Source organism: Heterodontus francisci, chromosome 32, assembly GCF_036365525.1.
Source record: "Heterodontus francisci isolate sHetFra1 chromosome 32, sHetFra1.hap1, whole genome shotgun sequence".
NCBI lineage: Eukaryota > Metazoa > Chordata > Chondrichthyes > Heterodontiformes > Heterodontidae > Heterodontus > Heterodontus francisci.
Window position 1 is genome coordinate 53,828,764 of NC_090402.1, and position 20,874 is coordinate 53,849,637.

Genomic DNA, 20,874 nt, shown 5'->3' on the forward strand with positions numbered 1-20,874 from the left:
CTGAGGATTGCAGAAGCTTACGAAGGTAGGGAGGGATGAAGCTGTGGAGGGATTTGAAAACAAGGATGAGAATTTTAAAAATCGAGGCGTTGCTTAAATGGGAGTCAATGTAGGTCAGCGAGCACAGGGGTGAAAGGTTAACTGGACTTATTGCGTGTTAGGAGCAGAGTTTTTGAACGGGATCAAGTTTACAGAAGGTGGAAGATAGAAGGATGGTCAGGAGAGTGTTGGAATAGTCAAATCTAGAGGTAACAGAGGCTCAGACAGCTGGCAGGAGTGCTGAGAGTTTGGCCCAAATGGCAATGGTTGGTGATGGCTAAAGCAGAAAAAATATTACCCAGAGCCCAAACCAGCTGCTTAAAGGGACTGATGGACAGAAAGAGAATCTCCTGGTGTTGAGATTGGAAGCCCAAACACAGCCATAACAGCTGAAGGGAGCAGGATAAGACTCAACCATACCTGGTTAGAAGGGCTTCGACTGGAGACTGCAGAGGAGGCCCAGGGAAAGGAGAAAATTAATCACAATTTGTACCAAATTCTACTGCAGTGAAAATAAAACAAAGGACAGCTTCAGGACAGCAGGAGTTTTATTGATTTTCATCCAGCTGATGTCTCTTTCAAAGTGAAAAGGAAATGCTTCCAGCCTCAGTGCACTTTGACCTTTTCCCCGCAGTTTCTTTGGAAACTGGTTCAAAAACATCACATAACCAAATTTGTTTAAACCCCATTTCCTCAACATTGATGGCATTTGTAATCAATGCACCTACTGGGAACACTGGCAAATAGAAAATAAAGAGGCTCCGAATGTCCCTCTTTGGGATTCTTTCCTGCTGTACGCAGAGGTTCATCCACTCAGCGTGGGCACATGGCATGGCGCCCGCCATCCACGGGTAGGGTGACGCCAGTGATGAAAGAGGCTGCATCGGAGGCCAGGAAGGCGATGGCTTGGGCCACTTCATCCACCTGTCCAGGACGGCCCAAGGCGTGGGTCACCTTAGATTTATTCAGGAACTAAAAGGAAAGAAGGGAAGTGGTCAGAGCTGGAACGTACCCCGACCTCCTGCTACAAGCCCAGCCCCATCTCTGCACCCCACCCCAACCCTCAGTCGCCCATCCCTGGCCCCCTCCCCCAATGTAAACCCCGCCCCTCCACCCTTGCGCCACCCCTGCCCACCTCCCGCCCCCCCATCCCTGGTTGGAGGCAGATTCAATCATGGCTTTCAAAAAGGAATTGGATAATCATCTGAAGAGAAAAAAATCATAGGGCTATGGGGAAAGGCAGGGAAGTGGGACTTGCTGAGTTGCTCTAGCAGACAGCCGGCACAGACACGACAGGCTGAATGGCCTCCTTTTGTGCTGTAACCATTCTATGATAAATGGCTTACCTCCTGACCTTTCAAAGCCCCTCTACTATCTACAAGTCTAGTCAGGAATGTGATGGAATAGTTATCACGCGCCTGGAGGGTGCAGCCTCAATACCATCCAGGATAGAGCAGCCCCTGCAACTGAACTCAATATTCCCCAGTTCCCTCCACCACCGGTGCATTGTGGCTGCAGCATGCACAATCTCTAGGATACATGATTATTACTTTGACAGCACCTCCCTCCCCTGTGAGCTCCACCACCAAGAAGGGCATCAACATCCTGGGGGTTACCACTGACCAGAAACTGAACTAGAATAGCCATATAAATACTGTGGCTACAAGAGCAGGTCAGAGGCTGGGAATTCTGTGGCGGGTAACACACCTCCTGACTCCCCAAAGCCCCACCATCTACAAGGCACAGGTCAAGAGTGTGAAGGAGTACTCTCCACTTGCCTGGATGGGTGCAGCTCCAACAACACTCAAGAAGCTCGACACCATCCAGGACAAAGCAGCCCGCTTGATCGACACCCCATCCAGCACCTTCAACATTGACTCCCTTCACCACTGACGCACAGTGGCAGCAGTGTGTACCATCTACAAGATGCACAGCAGCAACACACCAAGGCTCCTTCAACAGCACCTTCCAAACCCGCGACCTCTATGAACTAGAAGGACAAGGGCAGCAGATGCATGGGAACACCACCACCTGCAAATTCCCCTCCAAGTCACACACCATCCTGACTTGGAATTATATCGCCGTTCCTTCACTGTCGCTGGGTCAAAATCCTGGAACTCCCTTCCTAACAGCACTGTGGGTGTACCTACCCAACATGGACTGCAGCGGTTCAAGAAGGCAGCTCACCACCACCTTCTGAAGGGTAATTAGGGATGGGCAATAAATGCTGGCTTAGCCAGCGACGCCCACATCCCATGAAAGAATAACAAAAGATCTGGACTATCATATGAACATCATCAAGAAGTCACCATCCAGACTTGGAGATATATCATCGTTCCTTCACTGTCACTGGTTCAATATCTCAGAACTCTGTCGCTAATAGCATTGTGCATGTACTTTCACCACACAAACTGCAACAGCTCACCACCACCTGCTCAAAGGCAATTGGGGATGGGCAGCATATCCTAACAATAAATCTTTAAAAAATCATACAAAATAGTAAGAGGCAATATAGACTAAATGGCACAGTGCTAATGAGCGTGCAGGGACAGGGACATGCAGGTTGATGTGATCCCCATGGAGAACACCAACAAATGAAAAGAATCAAATCCACCGATTTGACCCTAATTTAGGAAACCAAACCAAATGGACAAGATTTCACTTATAGAACAATACAGCACAGTACAGGCCCTTCGGCCTACGATGTTGTGCCAAACATTTAACCTTCTCTAAGATCAAACTAACTACCTACCCTTCATTCTACTATCATCCATGTACCTATCCAAGAGTCACTTAAATGCCCCTAGTGTATCTGCTTCTACTACCACCGCTGGCAGCACATTCCACGCACCCATATATAAGTTTAACTTTTACATTCAAACCAAAACCAACATAAATTAAACAGGAAGCAACAGACAGATCATGGTCAATATGTACATGACAAATTACACCTTAACGATCACATACAACAGAGATGGGTCTCACAGTTTCACTGGGCAGTCCACCCAGCATAGTTGGTTGTTTGGCATCCTTACATCTGCAAAGAGTGATGGACATGCAGCAAACAACCTACTCAATCTCTTGGTGCACCTTTGCTGCTGATTGTGAAGGTCAATCCTCGATAGGCAGGTTCAGCCACAAGTGCTGCACGTGAAGCTGCCAAGTGAAACTGTGAGTTATTGTTTTTTACATTGGCACCTGTCGCCAAGCCGCTGTAGTAACTGGTCATTGTGGTAGTGCACACCAGTCCACAGGATGTGTCACCATTTCCCTCTTTCGCCAGTTAGTGACTCCCAGGTGCGATAATCAATATTTAGGGCCTTCACGTCACACTTGCAAGCATCCTTGAAGCGGAGCTTTGGGTACCCCACTGGTTGTCTGGCCCTGACTACCTCACCATACAGAAGGTCCTTGGGTATGCGACCATCTTCCACCCTGGGGACATGTCCGATCCACTGAATCTGCCTCTGTTTGATTAGTGCCAACACACTTGGGAGCCCTGCCTTTGAGAGGACTACCACATTTGTGATTTTGTCCTGCCAGGATATACCCATAATGCACTGCAGTTCTTTTCCTGGTAGCTGTAACTTGCCTATGCTTCACAGCCATACAGCAAGGTGCTGAGAACACAGGTCTTATAAATCATAAGCCTGGTCATAAGGGTCAGCTTGGTGTTCCACCCAGCATATATGGAAACAAAAAATTAGTCACACAGTTCTTCATAACTTTGAAGTTTCTCAGGTAGATTTTCAGCTCCTTTCTTCAAGGGTTTAGCTGCTATTCTTCTGACAGCAATTCCCTCTCATTCCGAACTCCAAGGGTGCAGTCTTCACACTAGACACAGTTCTCCAGAACCTCCTCAACTCTGCTCATGACAATCTTGATGGTGTGAATTTACCAGTTTTCCCTTTATCCAAGTCCTTCAGTTACAACCTGTGCACTGTATGGACGGGTCTGTTTAGTCGGCTACTTCAAGTAACAGAAACAGCTCTTGGATTTAATCTCTACTTTCTTTTGCCTGTTGGCACTCCACTTCGCCTGGTCTGCTTCAGCTGGGGAGTAAGTACTTTGTCTCCTTTTATCTGGTTCTAACCAGTGTCAGTTTCCCCAGAAACCTGAAGTTGTTTTTCCAGTTTCTGTTTCAATTCTAGTTTCCCTCTCAGTTAGGGTCTAAAAACAAAACAAGCTTTGCAACCACGGATTCCATCACAGGGTTCGTGTGCATAAACCTTTGAAGATGGCAGGACATGTTGAGAATGTAATTAGTAAAGTATAGGGGATCTTGAGCTTCATAAATAGAAGTATTGGGTATGAAAGCCAGGAAGTTATGTTGAATCTTTATGAAGTTTTGGTTAGGCCACAACTGGAATATTGCATCTAGTTCTGGTCACCACACTTTAGGAAGAATGTGCGGGTCCTTGAGAGGGTGCAGAGGAGATTTACCAGAATGGTTCCAAGGATGATGATTTTAGCTACAAGGATGGTTGGAGAAGCTGGGGTTGTTCTCCTTACAGCAATGGAGATTGAAGGGAGATTTAATAGAGATGGACAAGATTATGACAGGTTTAGACAAAGAAATGCTGTTTCCATTAGCTGATGGAACAAGGACCAGGGGAAACAGATTCAAGGTTTTGGGCAAGAGATGCAAGGGAGATGTGAGGAAGAACTTTTTTTTAACACAGTGACCTGGAACTCGCTGCCTATGAGCATGATGGAAGTGGAGACTATCAATGATTTCAAAAGGAAACTGGATAGACACTTGAGGGAAATAACTTGCAGGGCAATGGTGATACAGGAGGGTATTAGGACTGACTGGATTGCTCTACAGAGAGCTGGCATGGACTCGATGGACCAAATGGCCTCCTTCTATGCAATAATGACCCTATGATTCTATGAAATGAATGCTGAACCAAAGGAAATAGGTGGGGTGACCAGAAAAATAGTCAAAGTTTTGGGCTTTACAAAGGATTTTAAGGGAGGTGGTGAGAGGTTTATGAAGGAAATTCCAGAAGATGCAGCCATCGGGGGGTGGGGGGAGCGAAAGAAGGGGGAAAATGCACAAAATAGGCCAGAATAGGAAGAGTGTGTAGGGCTGGAGGACATGAGTTAGGGAGGGGGAAGGCTATGAAGGATTAAACACGAATGTGAGCATTTTAAATGCAAGATGAGCTGCAAATTTGAATTCTCAGTATACAGAAGGTGAAAGATGGGAGGCCAGCCAGGAGATCAATGAAATAGTAGAGTCTAGAGGTAACTGAAGGTATGGCTGAGGGTTTCAGGAGCAGAAGAGCTGAAGTGGGGTGAAGATGGGCAATATTATGGAGGTGAAAATAGGTGGTCTTGGTGATGGAGAGGGTTCGGAAACTCAGCTCGGGGTCAAATAGGACGTCAAGATTGTAAAAAGTCTAGTTTGGCATCAGACAGTTCTCAGGGAAGGATTGGAGTCAATATTTATATATTATATTTAGAGATACAGCACTGAAACAGGCCCTTCGGCCCACCAAGTCTGTGCCGACCAACAACCACCCACTTATACTAACCCTACAGTAATCCCATATTCCCTACCACCTACCTACACTAGGGGCAATTTACAACGGCCAATTTACCTATCACCTGCAAGTCTTTGGCTGTGGGAGGAAACCGGAGCACCCGGTGAAAACCCACGCGGTCAGGGAGAACTTGCAAACTCCGCACAGGCAGTACCTAGAATCGAACCCGGGTCCCTGGAGCTGTGAGGCTGCGGTGCTAACCACTGCGCCGCCCCAGAAATAGGAACAAGGAATAGTAATAGTTTGGGAAAGAGTTTGTGATGAGGGATAAAGACGATTTTAATTGTGTGCAAGTGGTTGGGTTTTGAATGAGTTAAATTCTCGCCCAATGGCTTCAGTCTTTCTAGTTTTAACTATAGGAAATTTCTGCTCATCCAGTACTGGAGGTCAGACAAGCAGTATGACAATTTAGAGACAGTGGAGGGGTCAAGAGAGATGGAGGTGAGGTAGAGCTGGGTGGCATCAGCGTACATATGAAAATTAATGCAGTGTTTTTGGATGATATCGCTGATGGGAAGCATGTAGATGAGAAACAGGAGGGTCTAGGAATAGATCGTTGGGGAACACCATAGGTGCAGGAATGGGAAGAGAAGTTTTCCAGCCAGGTGGTATGGGGTGTGGGTGGTTCCCACTGTTCACCTCCCAACTGACTGCAATCGTATTTTGTTTAAAATGATGAGTTAGCCCCTGAGTGTTTTACTTGCCAAATAAACAGACAGTGACCAGTTTCCTTGTAGGTTTAAAACAGAAGATTAACTATTTATTGAAAAGTATTAATTCCCCAAAATGTTCGCAACACCACTTGCGCATGCATTCACTCTGGCATGTACTCTTAAGAGAAGATAGATAGATGGCAAAGGGCAAGGGTCTAAGGTGTGATAGGTATTCGTGGTTTACGGTAAACCTATTGTATCTTCTAAGTAGAACATTCTCTTTTAAAGATGCAGGCCTGGGTGTTTGTCGTCTTGAATTTGTTGAGGTGTTGTAGATTTCTGGTGGTTAATATTTCAGACTGGAGGTGGTGGCCCACCAATTCTCTGCTGCACCAAGTTGAAGTATAGAATTAGCAGCAGGACTTCTTCCTTGTTTAGGTTGTATCCTTCCACAGCCTCTCGCTGGACTGCTTTTCTGTGATGTTGCTGTGGTCTCCGCTCTCTCTCCAGTGAGCTACCTTTTAAGGTAAAAAATCTCTCACATTAGCTTCTGTTAGGAGACACGTGGCCCTTTCCATTGTTGTGATCACACAACAGACCAGGATGTGGACTCTATGGCCATTCATTAATGTCTGGATGAGTATAATCCCATTAGGATGTAGCTACTTCACACCTTCTTTGTTTCAGAAGAACCCATTCAATTCAGGAATGTCTCTTGATGGTTTCAGGATGGGTGTAATTGACACCTGTTAGCCTGGAATGTATCCTTGTGTCCTTAACAGACAGTGGGGCAATGTTTGAATACACAGACCAGGTAGTCAGACCTGAAACGTAAACTCCATTTCTCTCTCCACAGATGCTGCCAGGCCTGCTGAGTATTTCCAGCACTTTATGCTATTATAGAAGAAACTGGGGGTTATCTCTTCATTTTGGGATGATCCTACAATAATGAGCAGTTTTAGCAGACAAGAGGAGAATCAATGGCTAAACCAGTTGCCCGCAATAAACGTTCAAAACTGTATCTATTGGACTTTAGGGAACAAAGATGGGGGCTGGACTGCAGGAAAAGACTGGGATGGGAGGGAGTAAGGTATCGGTTGGGGACAAGAGCGACAAAGCTGGATGTGCCAAGAAGGAGCTTTTTTATTTAATCCATGCTGTACGTGACCTGGGAGTGTTTGATGGGACAGTGTAGAGGGAGTTTTACTCTGTATCTAACCTGTGCTCTACCTGCACTTGGGGCATTTGATGGGGATAGCTTAGAGAGAGCTTTACTAGTAGTGCTGCACAGATTCCTGCCTGTTCCTTCTCAAACTAAAACTCTCAAATCTCAGATATGATGATGTCACTGTTCCAATCCAGCTGGAGCATGTAACTCCCCAAATCATTCAATCCAGGATCCCCTGACCCTGTCTAAGCTTAGTGGATGTGTGGGACCCCTGGGGAGGTTTACACAGGAGAGGTGGAGTCAGGCATGCCAGCATGGGTCATAGCTCCTCATGCTACACAATGGAAACAGGAACAGTGGTATGGAGCAGGAGGAGGCATGCCCGATTATTGAGAGGAGACTGAAATATAGAGCGACTGGGAGGTGAAAAGGGGCCTGAAGGAATGCAAAAGGAATCCTTTTGGGAACAGAGGGAGAATTGATTTAACAGAGGCTCCAACATCACCGAGAAGGAAAAGGAACCAGATAAGTTAAATGCTAGGGAAGGAGGATTGGAGCAAACGTCTCCAGGCACAAGCACAATTAGCCAAGTCCAACATGATCCAAAATATGACACCAAACATCCCTCACAGAGGAGTGCACCTGAGCCTGAACTGATTGAGCTTCTCAATTACAGAAGGAGATACAAGTGCAGCCAATTGCTACCCTGAGCGGTCACCAGGTGAGCTCCTCTGGCCTAACACTCCTGTGATACCAGTCAAGAACTTACCTCAGCATAATCCACCTCACTCAGGCCAGCTCGCTTCTGGAGGTCTGTGACAATCACTCCAGGGCTAGAAAGAAAGAGCAGAATTCGAGATAGTTAGACAACAGACAGTGAGCATGAGATTCAGAGCCATTGAGAACAAGTAAGAGCAAGTGAGTGGGCCAGAGAGCGAGTTAGTGCCAGAGAGCGACGGAGCACAAGAGCACACCAGCCATGGACAGCACACGAGACAGGTGCTGCTGCTCAGACCAGGAGGTGGTATTGTGACCTCTCACTGTGCTGAGTCAGTTGGCCTGAACTAGGGGAGCAGGAGGCAATGGTATAGTTGGCCTCAGAACCCTCGGTAGGATGGATACAGCTGGTGCTCCCAGTACATAAGTTCATATATGTGGTGGCTGTAGAGGTGGACAGACCAGGCTTGGGTGCGATGCCCTCTACAGTCAAATGGCCTCAACACTCACTGTCCAGGATCGTACATGAGAAGAGCAAATAGACAAGGTACTGGAGGGCCTGGGTCACAGCCCACAGGAGCACCTTCAGATGATAAGAGGGGGCAGAGAGAGAAAGTGTTGATCCAACGCTGGAGAAGATGCATTAATCCCAAACAAAATGGAAATGGGAAGAGGATAGCCAACTCCATTACTCACTTCACAGCATTCACTCGAACCTTCTTGGGAGCCAATTCTGCAGGGGAGAGAAACAGAGTGTTACACTGGGGTCTCCTCTCAATCCCAATTGCACTGTCACTCTCTGAATAACTTCATTCCGAACCATCACTTGCGTCTGAGGCTAGCTATCACCAATCCACCAATTTAGGATCTGGAAACCACAGGGGTTGGGGTGGGGGATCCACGTAGCGAAGGCCCCTCTCTCGGCCTGAAGGGTGGGACCAGAATGAGCCGATAGTTTTCGAGTCCTCCTATTGACCTGAGCTCAATCATACATATCGACTTTTCGGAAGTTTGTGCAGATTGCAGTGTCTGACGCCAGTAAAGGGGGGGGGGGGGCGCAGCTTTGGAGGTGGGGAGGGCATAAAATTGGGACGGATGGTGTCGGGAGGGGGGCCCACCAAAATTTAATCCGTGGTGGGAAGGCTTGTGAAAGGCCTTCCTGCCCTGTCACCAATTGAGGCCCTTAACTGGGCAATTAATGTCCAATAAAGGGCCTCATTTCACCACCACTGCAATTAGCTGTGCAGCAGGTGATCCTGCCACCACATGGGAAGCACAGCACAGAATACCATGCAGGCTGCTTCCTGGCTCCGGAGCGGGGAATCCCTCTTTAAAAGGCACTTAGTGCATTGGGGGGCATCAGTAAGCCAAAATCCAACCCTGGCTGCTGACCCCCCCCTCCCGTGACTCCCCGCCTTCCCTGACCTACCAGCGGAAGAGCTGATGGCCTCTGGTTGGTTAGTAGTCATCCAAGGGCAGGACTTCCGCGACGGGGTCCTTGATCCTGGGAAGGGTCCGCTGCAGTCCATGCAAGTGCCTGATTGGTACTAGATTCGGCAGGCCTTCTGGAGAGGTGACGACGCGGGGTTCTTAGCGTCGCTTTTTCTGGATGTTGAGACTCTGTATTTAACCCTTTTTTTTCCTTTTTTTGTATCTAACCCCCCTTTTTTTTTAAGGTGACCTTTATACCCCAGGCCCCTTTTATGTATTTTATGTCAAAGGGGCCTTTATTTTCCAGGTCCCCTTTATAGACATTTTAAAATAACTTCATTAAAAACCAGATAAATAAAACAAAATCTCAAATCAAAATGCCATTCTCGGCGTCGATGATGCACTCCCGCCCCTGCGGTACCTACCGGTCGCGGAAGGTCTCAAGCATGCCAGCAGACGCCGCATGCTTCTTCTCCAGGGACACCCGGGCACAAACATAACCGCAGAAGCGGGGCAGGCAAACAGTGAGGACAGACCCCCCGACAGCCCGCAGCCTGGACCTGTGAATTGCTACCTTGGCCGGGCCCAGGAGCAGACCGAAGAGGACATCCTCCACCCGGCCCAAGCCCCTCCTCACCGGGTGCCCAAAAGATCAGGAGCGTGGGGCTGAAGTACAGCCAAAACCTGAGCAGCAGCCCCCTAAAATACTCAAAGAGGGGCTGCAACCTCGCACACTCCACATACACATACACATGGAACACGGACTCGCCCAGGCCGCAGAAGTTACAGGCAGCCTGGGAGTCGGTAAACCTACTTAAAAGTCTACGTACTTAAAAGACTGCCCTGTGCAGCACCCTCCACCCCAGGTCCCCGATGTAAAGGGGGAGGACTCCTGGGTAGAGAGACCTCCATTGGGGTTTCCCCTCGCCGCCAGATGACAACACGGACCGCTAGGTCGTGTCCGGCCGGCTGACGAGGTCGAGAAAGTGGAGTGTGCAAGAGCAGCCCGTACAGGAAACCCCTCCTTGCCAATTGGAATGGCACAGAGGGCACTTCCGAGAGGTGGCTCGGGTTGTGCGGGACCAGCTCCCGAGGAGGGTTGCGGGGCCTGGGTCCGATGAGCAGTTCCGGCCAAGCGGGGGTCAGTGCGGCCGGAAGCACTCCGCACTCCTGAGCCCCCTCGCCACCCGCAGCGAAGGGCATCCCAGGGGCTTCAGCTACTCCTCCGCCAACTGGTCCGTACCCGGATTCGGCCGCCCGGACAGCTGAGGCGCTCTCCTGCGCCGGCGGGGGAGCGCCCTGACTGGAGGCGACCATGTTCCAGACTTGGAATAGTTCCCAGTAAAAGACAGGCAACTCCCTCAGAGGGGCGCGGCAAACAGTCTCCGCCGGGAGCTGCGTGTCGTCTTGAAGGCAGTGACACTGCCGGAAAAAATACGTTGCCAGCGCGCACCATCTGGGAAGATGCTCAACGTGTGGGTATCTCTGCAGGGTCTGAAGGCGGAGAGTAGCAGCCTGGGTGCGGACACACACCAGTGACTGATCACCCTCCTCGATCGGGAGACTCGTGACCACGGAAGAGACCCAATGTTTCCTCTTGCCCCAGAAGAAATTTATAAGCTTCTTCTGGATCTTACTGGCAAATGCAGGGGGCGGGGCCAAAATGACCAAACGGTACCACAACATCGAGGCTACCAGTTGGTTTATGACCAGCGCTCGGCCCCTGTAGGAAAGCACTCAGAGCAGTCCTGTCCAGCGCTCCAGCCGAGCGCTCTCCGACTCTCGCCTCCAACTCCTGTCAGTTTGCCGGCCAGGCTTCTGCAGCGGGGCTAAGGTGGACACTGAGATAGAGGAGGTGTGTGGTGCTCCATGCAAAAGGTATTAACTCCTCCGGCAGGGAGTCCACTCGCCACTGACCCACCAGGAGTCTGGAACATTTCTGCCAATTGATCCTCGCGGAGGATGGGGCAGAAGAGGTCTGCTGGCAGTCGCGCATCCTCCGCAAGTCAACGGGATCTGTGACTGCGAGGAGCACGTCATCGGCGTAAGCCGAGAGGACGACCCACATGGCCGACTCACGCAGATCCAATCCTGTCAACCTCCTGCGAAGCAGGCAGAGGAACGGCTCCACGCAGATGGTATACAATTGGCCGGACATGGGGCATCCCTGACGCACTCATCTCCCAAAGCGAAGGGGCACCGTCAAGGACCCGTTAACTTTGACCAGACACTCTGCGGCAGTGTATAAAAGTCAGACCCGGGCCACAAAATGGAACCGAATGCTCGCAGAGTCCCGAAAAGGTATTCATGATCCACCCTGTCAAACGCCTTCTCCTGATCGAGGGAGAGAAAGACGACCGACTGACCAGTCCTCTGGGAAAGGTGGATCAGGTCCCGGAACAGGTGAATGTTGTCCTGGATTTTATTTTTATTCGTTCATGGGATGTGGGCATCACTGGCTGGGCCAGCATTTATTGCCCATCCCTAATTGCCCTCGAGAAGGTGGTGGTGAGCTGCCGTCTTGAACCGCTGCAGTCCATGTGAGGTAGGTATACCCACAGTGCTGTTAGGAAGGGAGTTCCAGGATTTTGCCCCTTGAGAGCTGGTGGAGGGTGCCAGTCAGCACCACCAACGTGAGTGGAGTCTCCAAACCTTTGGTGCCCTCCAGGCTGACCTTTGGCAGCTCCTCCCACAAAACTCTGCACGCGTCCTCGCTGGACGGATCCGGAGAGAACAATGCACTGTAATAAGTAAGGACCAGCAGGTCCATTCCTTCCGGATCTGTGATGGAGGATCCGTCGTCGGCCAGCAGCTCAACGAACAGCTTACGGACCCCCCCACTATTTTTCCAGCGAGTAGAAGGAGGGTGAGGTGCGGTCCAAACCTTCCAGGATCTGGATCCGCGACCTCACGTACGCACCTCGGGACCCTATGAGCTGCAGGTCCCTCAGTGCGCCCTTCTTCTCTTTGTACGCCTGCCACAGGGCCAGGTCTGCGACCGAAGTGGTACTCCAGCTCGAGCACCTGCCTCTCTAGGCACCCGATCTCGGCTTCCCGCCTCTTGGTCGACCCCTTCGCGTACTCCTGACAGAAGACATAGATGTGGGTCTTGCCCACATCCCACCATAGCCTCAAGGTGGGGAAGCCCCCCCGCTTCCTTCTCTAGTCTGCCCAGAATCGACGGAATGAGTCCCAGAATCGCTCGTCCTCCAGCAGCCGGTTGTTAAAGTGCCAGTACGCGGACCCCGCCCGCATGCGGAGTGGAGTGAACTCCGCCCACACCAGGTGGTGGTCCGAGCACGGCACCAGCCGCAGGGAGGCTGCCGAGACGCACGCCTGCGAAAAGTAGAGGCGGTCGATTCGGCACCCTCCCCCTCCAGACCTCCATGTGAAGGCGCTGGAGTCCGGATGGAGATTCCGCCAGACGTCCACCAAATTGAGGGAGTTGATCAGTCCCCTCAACATCTCCACTGACTGGGGACTGGAGCGATTTCCCTCCCGAGGATGATGCATTCGCCGCTTTCGATGGAGCTCAAGAGAGCAGATACGTCTTCAAAGAAGCGCGCTTGCAACTCGCCGGGCCTGGGCGCGTACACGTTCTCAAAGTGGAGCGGCACACTACCCAGGCGAACGGCGAGGTGGAGCAAGCGGCCCGGCACTAGCTCCTTGACCCCCAAGAACTCTGGCTGCAAAGTTGGGGCCAACAAGATAGCCACCCTAATAGAAATAGGGATGAGGTGACTCATGTAGACCCCACCCTGCCACTCCAGGTGCCTGGTGGCTTCGTCTCCCAGAATGGTGTGGGTTTCCTGCAGAAAGCTCACTGCATATCTCCCTTCCCTGAGGACTGAGAGATTGTGAAATCTGCAGTGGGACCCCCTGCAGCCATTGATGTTGAAGCTGGCTATGGTTGTCTTCATGTCAAAGGTACTTAAAAACCGTCACCAACACCTCACTGTGAGGACGGAGTGGAAGTGCACCTGGCCTTCCACTCCTCCAGCAACCCATTGAGGAACACGTTAAACTGGCACCTCTCAACCAGTTTCACGCCCGCGCCCTTCCCCGCTTTCTTGAGGGCAGCACGGACGGACCGGATGATCAGCGCCAGATTCGACCAACGGCTGAGGGCCAGCTGAACTTTATTGTGGCAACCCCTGCAAGCAGCGAGGAAATCCAGGAGTTCCGCCGTGGGGATGAGAGGAGACTTGGTGGGAGGCACAAGGGACTCCACCACCTCACTGGCGATGGAATCAAGATCGTCCTCCATGCCCCACATTGAGTCCCCATCCTCCTCCATCTCGTCACCGCCAGTGGCCGATACAACCACCACACACTGTGTGGCGGATGTCCCGGCTGCGCCAGCTGGTCCCATCTCCATCACGATCCCACCCCCAGGATCGATGGCAGAGGAGTCATCTCTGGGTTCTAGAATGGAACTGGAGCCTGTGGGTGCCAGCGGTTCAGGACCTCCCTCCACCTCACAGGCCAATGAGTGGTCCAGGGGAGTTGGAAGTGCCTGACTCTGGAAATCCAGCCGGAGCCGGGACCGGAGGTGGAGAGAGGAGGCCATCTCCCGTCCCGTCAGCACCCATAGGACCAGCAGACAGGGAATTACACAGATTGGCCTCTGGGTCGGGTACATTCCAGGCGGTAGCATCAGGCTGTTGTAAGGGCAGTCCCTCACAGGTCTCGCCCTCACCCAGGACACCCGACCCATCAGCCAAAGGAATGATTTCTCCCATGGGGTCCAAAGGCGGGTCCCCCACGTCAGGAGTTGACAAGATTACATGGGCATCTCCCCACCTCCATTCCGAGGGGTGAAGAGTTCCGCCCAGGGCTCGAGGCCCTGATCATGCTGGTGGCAGGGGGAGCCTGAGGACCCACGCCAGGAGATGGACCCCGTGGCTCAGGGCCTTCTTCAGAGGAGGGTCGTCTCTTCCTCTTATTTCGGGAGGGGTGCGGAAGCTCGGAGACCTCCATGTCATCAGGGGCCTCTGCCTCCCACCCACCTTTTGCCTGGTCACCCTGTGCCTGAGCCCAGCCCTGGGGCAGGTGGATTCATCGGGAGCGGGCGTTGGGCTGAGCTCAGGCTCAGGTTCTGCCATGGTGCCCAGGGGATGCGCCTGTTGATGTTCATTTTTCCTGCGCGCCTTCCTTCCAGTTGGACACGCACCCCCCACCCCACCGGAGGCTGTGAAAACTACAGCCTGCAGCACCGACTGAACGTTATCTGGTGGCGGTGTAGGGGGAGTGGGAGGAGGTGCAGCGGCGCCACCTTGGGCTTGGCAGCCGGGAGGTTGAGGCAGTTCTTACTAACATGCCCCACCCCCTTGCAAACATGGCACCGTGCCCCATCCAACGTCCAGAAGACGTGGTAGGCCATCCCCTGGAACTCTACATTGAAATGGCCATCTGTGACCCCCTCCCGCACCAGCTGCATAAATAACTGGCGGCGGAAGGTGTATACGTGCCGGAGGCTGTTCTCCCGAAGACCGAGCGGGACTGGGGTGTTCCCCGTCTTTACCTGCCCCAGATAGTGCAGGTGGGGAAGGAGGAGCTCACCAGGAATGAAAGGCGGGACATTCTACAGAATGACTCATTGCGCAGTAGCCTCCAGGGGGTCTACTGGCAGAAAGGTCCCACCCACAGTGAGCCCCTTGTTGAGGGCCAGGGACACCGCCCGCTCAGTCTTCAGGAAAAACACTGCCTTCCTGAACATTATAGAGGCAGCAACAACGGACAAAGGGCCGTCAACCTCACCCACTGCCGTAACATATACCTCTATCGTCATGTTCGGAAGGACGTAGCTCTTGACCCCATCCTTTGATGTTATTAGTGCAAACGGTGACGGGGCAACAGCTGCAGCTACAGAAGCATACGTGAGAGATGGCCCTGCCACTGGCGAAGAGGGATTTGCCATGGGGTTGCAGAGCCATGCCCACCCTTAAGAAATAAAGCTAACAGTTCTTAAACTAAAGCAATATAATGGGGGGGGGGTGGTAGAGGAGAATAGGGGTGCAAAGAAAAAGGTCAAGGAGAGGAGAGGATAGACAGCCGAGTGTTGGAAGGGAGAGATGAGCTGCAAGGATGTTGCTGTGGTTCGGTGATTGGAGCTTCTTACTTCAGAGTTCACGGTCCTGTCTTCCAGTTAGGGGAGGGTTCTTTGCCCGGGTCGGTTAAAGCCACCTGGTTCTCTCCTTTTCCGCTGTTCTGTAAAGACTGTGAAGATGTTCTTCAGCCGGGCAGCTCCTGCCGTCCCGAGCCACACAGTTGGGGGTGGGGAGGGAGCCCCCTTTGTGCAAGATGGGAGGTAACCACAAGAGCAAGTACAGGGGCTCCCTAGAGAACTTGGCAGCCCCACCCCTGGATCTTCCGGTGCCTCCTCCCTCCCCCAACAGTCCAAGCAAAAAACAGTGCTCTGGTACTCCAACACCCAACTCTGCAAAATGACTTGCAGGTCTTCTTAGTCCTTGAAAAAGTGCAACAGTTGCACAGTTGAAGCACTCTGCTATTTTCTCTCCAGTTCCAGCTCCCACAGCCTGCTCAGGTGCAGCTGGTTTGACTAATTGCACACAGGAAGTGCTCCAAATTGCCCAGCCAATCCCGTGTTGTACCTGTCCTGGGAGTGTTTGATGGGGACAGTGTAAAGGAAGTACAAAACTGAGCTCAAATTTTACCAACTTGTATTTATATAGCATCATTAACATAATAAAATGTACCAAAGCCCTTCACAGAAGCATTCTAATGCAAAATGTGATACTGAGCCACATAAGGAAATATTAAGACGGGCCACCAAAGCTTGGTTAAAGAAGTAGGTTTTAAGGAGCATCCTTAAGCAGGAGAGGTAGGGAGGCGGAGAAATTAGGGAGGGAATTCCACAGTTTAGAGCGCAGGCAGCAATGGTGAAGCAATTAAATCGGGGATACGCAAGAGTCCAGAACTAAAGAAGCACAGATATCATGGAGGATTGTGGTGTTGGAGGAGATTGCAGAGACAGGGAGGGGTTTGAAAATAAAGGATGAGAATTTTAGAATTGAGGTGTTGTTTAATTGGGAGCAAGTGTAGGTCATAAATTACGTAATTTAACAGGAAACCAGCAGGAGAATTTTGCAACAAGAGTGCACTTACCCAGGGCTACACATCGAGTGAACTGGTCCAGGGCTGATTTCGACATACAGTAGGCTAAAACCCCAGGGAACTATGGGAAGCCAAGATAAAAAAACATGGTAAATATTGGATTTGGGTGAATGTGTGGCACAGGTGGGTCACTGAGCCCTTCCCCCACTCCTCCCAAGCCTGGACAGGGTCACGGAGCCCTTCCCCCACCCCTCCCAAACCTGGACAGGTGGGTCACTGAGCCCTTCCCCCACTCCTCCCAAGCCTGGACAGGGTCACGGAGCCCTTCCCCCACCCCTCCCAAACCTGGACAGGTGGGTCACTGAACCCCTCCCTCACACTGGCCGACCCTCCCCACCCCGCTCCTGGACAGTTGGGTTACTGAGCTTCACACTCGCCCCTCCCCATGCCTGGACAGGTGGGTCACTGAACCCCTCCCCACCCCGCTCCTGGACAGTTGGGTCACTGAGCCTCACACTCACCTCTCCCCATATCTGGACAGGTGGGTCACTGAGCCCCTCCCCATACCTATCCAGGTAGGTCACTGAGCCCCTCACCCCTCCACATACCTATATAGGAGGGTCACTGAGCCCGTCCCTAAACCACCCACCCATGTGGAACAGGTGGGTCACTCCCCATGCCCATGTGTGACAGGTGAGAGACAGAATAGGGCAGCTGAATCCTAACATGGGACAGGTCTCTCAGTCTGCATGACGCAAAGAAAGACTTGCATTTCTAAAGCACCTTTCACGGCCTCAGGTAGTCCCAAACATTTTACAGCCAATGATGTACCTTTGAAGTATAGTCACTGTTGTAATTTAGGAAACATAGCAGCCAATTTGTGTACAGCAACATCCCACAGACAGCAATATGATAATGGCCATATAATCTGTTTCATTGCTATTAGTTAAGGGATCATTATGAAAAGCAAAAGGACTGCCAAGTAATGTGCAAAACGGAGAATGAAAAAATACTTGCAAGGAGTATCAAATGAACAGTAAGTTTTTCGATAAGTATATTCAGAGAGAGTCAGTAAGGGAGGTGTTGGCACATTAAGGACAGATGCAGGTGACACTGTTACTAGACCACAAGGGGCTGGCAGACTTGGAAAATGTTTCCATAGTGAAGGAAAGGGAGAATGGAATCTAAGAATAAGCCAAAGGGAGATTAGTGGATTTAATACCAGTTTAAAAAAAAGGTAATGGAGAAAATGATATAATTTAAGACAGATGGATCTATAGGACATGATAGTTTGCACCCCAGTGTATTAAAAGAAACAGGTGAGGAAATTGCAGTTGCATCAGTTAAAATCTCCCAAAACTCTTGTTTCAGAAACTGTGCAATTGGATTCGAAAATTCCAAATGTTGCTTCATTATTTAAGGAAGGAGCTGCAGAGAAACCAGGAAACTACAGTCCTGTCAGTCGAATGACACTTGTGTGGAGACTGTTGCCAGAGACAGAGTGACTGAGCATTTGGACAAGTGGGAGCTGATCAGAGATTGCTCTATGAAGGGCAGGCCATATCTGACTAATCTAGTGGAGTTTATTGAGTGTGTCAGTAAAATGGTGACCGTGGAGGGTCTGTGGATGTTGTTTATATGGACTTCCAGAAGGCATTTGATAAGGTTCCAAAGAAGAGATTGGAAAAATGAAAGCACATGGAATTTGTGGGAAGCTTGTGAATGGGTTGGAAGTTGGGTAGGATGTAGGAGACAATCAGTAGGGATAAAGGGAACATTCTCGGATTATCAGGATGTGACGAGTAGTGTTCCTCTGGGACCTGTTCTGGGGCCTCAGCTTTTCACCATATATGTCAGTGACTTGAATGAAGGAAGGAGAGTTATACATCCAAGTTTGCAGCCGATGCTAAGGTAGGAGGCACAGTAAGTTGTGTCAATGTGAGCAGCAAGTTACAAAGGGACATGGACAGATTAAGTGAGTGGGCAAAACTGTGGCAAACGGAGATTAATGTTGGGAAATTTGAGGTCATCCATTTTGGATCCAAGAAAGATAAATTGTAGTATTTTCTAAATGGCAAGAGACTAGGAGTTGTGGAGAAACAAACAGATTTAGGTGTCCAAGCACACAGATCACTAAAAGTGGACAGGTACAAAAAGTAGTAGAGGCGAATGAAATGTTGGCCTTTATCTCGAGGGGGCTCAATGTAAAGAGTGGAAGTTGTGTTACAGCTGTACCAAACCCTGGTTGAATCCATCTGTAGCTCTACTTTACATTCTGGACACACACCTCAGGAAGGATATATTGGCCTTGGAGGGGCTGCAGAATGATTCCAGCATTAAAAGGGTTAAATTACAAGAACAAGTTGCATAAACTAAGTTTTTATTCCCTTGAATATGAAGAGTAAGGGTGATCTAATTGAGGTGTTTAAGACAATTAAAGGTTTTGATAGGGTAGATCGAGAGAAACTATTCACTCTGGTGGGTGGGGGCGGGGGGGAGTCCAGAACAAGGGGGCATAACTTTAACATTAGAGCTAGGGCTGTTCAGGGGTGATGTCAGGAAACACTTCTTCGTACAAAGGCTAGTGGAAATCTGCACATCTCTCCCCCAGTAGGCTGTGGATGCAGGGAGTCAATTGAAATTTGAGACTGTGATCAATAGATTTTTGTTAGGTAAGGAGTATCAAGAGATTGGATCAACATTGGTAATTGGAGTTGAGGTATCTGTGTATTCTCCTCAGCTCTACAACCCTCCAAGATATCTGTACTCCTCTAATTCTGGCTTCTTCAGCATTCCCAATTTTAAAATTGTTCTACCACTGGTGGCCATGCCTTCAGCTGCCTGGGCCCTAAGCTCTGGAATACCCTTCCTATGCCTCTCTACCTCCTTTTCCTCTTTTAAGACATTCCTTAAAACCTACCTCTTTGACCAAGCGTCTGGTCATCTGCATTAATATCTCCTTATGTAGCTCAGTGTCATATTTTGTTTTATAATGTTTCTGTGAAGTTCCTTGAGATGTCTTATTACATTAAAGGTGCTATATAAATAACAAGTTGTTGTTGAGGTAGGGATCAGCCATGATCTAATAGTTTGCAAGTTCTCCCTGTGTCTGCGTGGGTTTTCTCCGGGTGCTCCGGTTTCCTCCCACATCCAAAGACTTGCAGGTGATAGGTAAATTTGCCGTTGTAAATTGCCCCTAGTGATAGGGAATATGGGATTACTGCAGGGTTAGTATAAATGGGTGGTTGTTGGTCGGCACAGACTCGAAGGGCCTGTTTCAGTGCTGTATCTCTAATAGTAAAAATAAATAATTGAATGTGCAATAGCCTTGAGGGGCTGAATGGGCCCCTCCTGTTCTTACGTTCCTGCAATAAATGTTGGCCAGGACGCCGGGAAGAATGCTCCGATCTTCTTTCAGTAGTGTCATGGAATATTTTCTGTCCACCTGAGTGGACAGACATGGCATCAGTTTAGTGATCCATCTGAAAGGCAGCACCTCTGACAGTGCAGCACTCCTCACTACTGCACTGGAGTGTCAGCCTGAATTAGGTGGAGTGAGAGTGGAATTCACAACGTTCTGACTCAGAGGCAAGAGTGCTATATCTCTCTGTTAGTATCTGTGTTCCCTTATACCAGGCAGCATCCTCGAAATCTGCACTGTGTCCTCTCCATTGCTTCAATATCCTTCCTATAGGGAGAATCCACAATGCCTGTTCATGATTGCAATCCAGAGACCCTGGAAAGTGTATGCACGTTAAGGAATGGATGTCATGGTCATAGCAGGAATGGAAGATTGAGGAAGGTGTGGAGTAGGGAACAGTGTGACGAGTTTCAACTTCACCAAAGAGGCAGAGAAGTAGAACCTGTAACTAAGGCTGAGGAGAAGGAAGAGAGAGAAAATCTGGGCACAGTTTGGAAGTCTCGACAGAAGACTGGGAGTCTTACAATCCCAGGCATCAATTACTAGACTCAACAATCAGTTCAGCCTCTGCTCACTTACCGATCTTTTGCCAGTGATGCTGGACACATTGATAATAGAGCCCTTGGTCTGGATGAGGTGAGGCACAGCCAACTGAGTGAGATGGTAGACTGACCTGATGGGCAGGGCACAAACACACAAGGTCAATATTTAATAAATGCCCGAAAGCTCACTCTATTTGCACACCTCCACAGTGAGATCTTTGACCACTTGGTTGAGAAGGGATTTTTAGGGTTGAACTTATATTATGATGCAGCTATG

The 20,874-nt window shown here is 50.1% G+C and overlaps 1 protein-coding gene across 2 annotated transcripts in view; it reads right to left on the minus strand.

Moving 5' to 3' along the window:
* Positions 1-569: 569 nt before the first annotated feature.
* Positions 570-20,874, minus strand: part of zgc:101858 (uncharacterized protein LOC449555 homolog) — a 30,824-nt gene continuing 10,519 nt past the window's right edge. The window contains exons 2-6 of one of the 2 annotated variants that reach the window (XM_068011977.1): positions 20,635-20,728; positions 16,686-16,755; positions 8,823-8,859; positions 8,179-8,242; positions 570-1,011 (exon numbers count right to left, since the gene is read on the minus strand). In XM_068011977.1, coding sequence (XP_067868078.1) covers positions 853-1,011; positions 8,179-8,242; positions 8,823-8,859; positions 16,686-16,755; positions 20,635-20,728 — 424 coding nt within the window. In that variant the 3' untranslated portion in view covers positions 570-852. Of the gene's footprint in view, positions 1,012-6,368; positions 6,760-8,178; positions 8,243-8,822; positions 8,860-16,685; positions 16,756-20,634; positions 20,729-20,874 lie in introns of those variants that run through there. The other variant, XM_068011978.1, reaches the window with a different exon arrangement.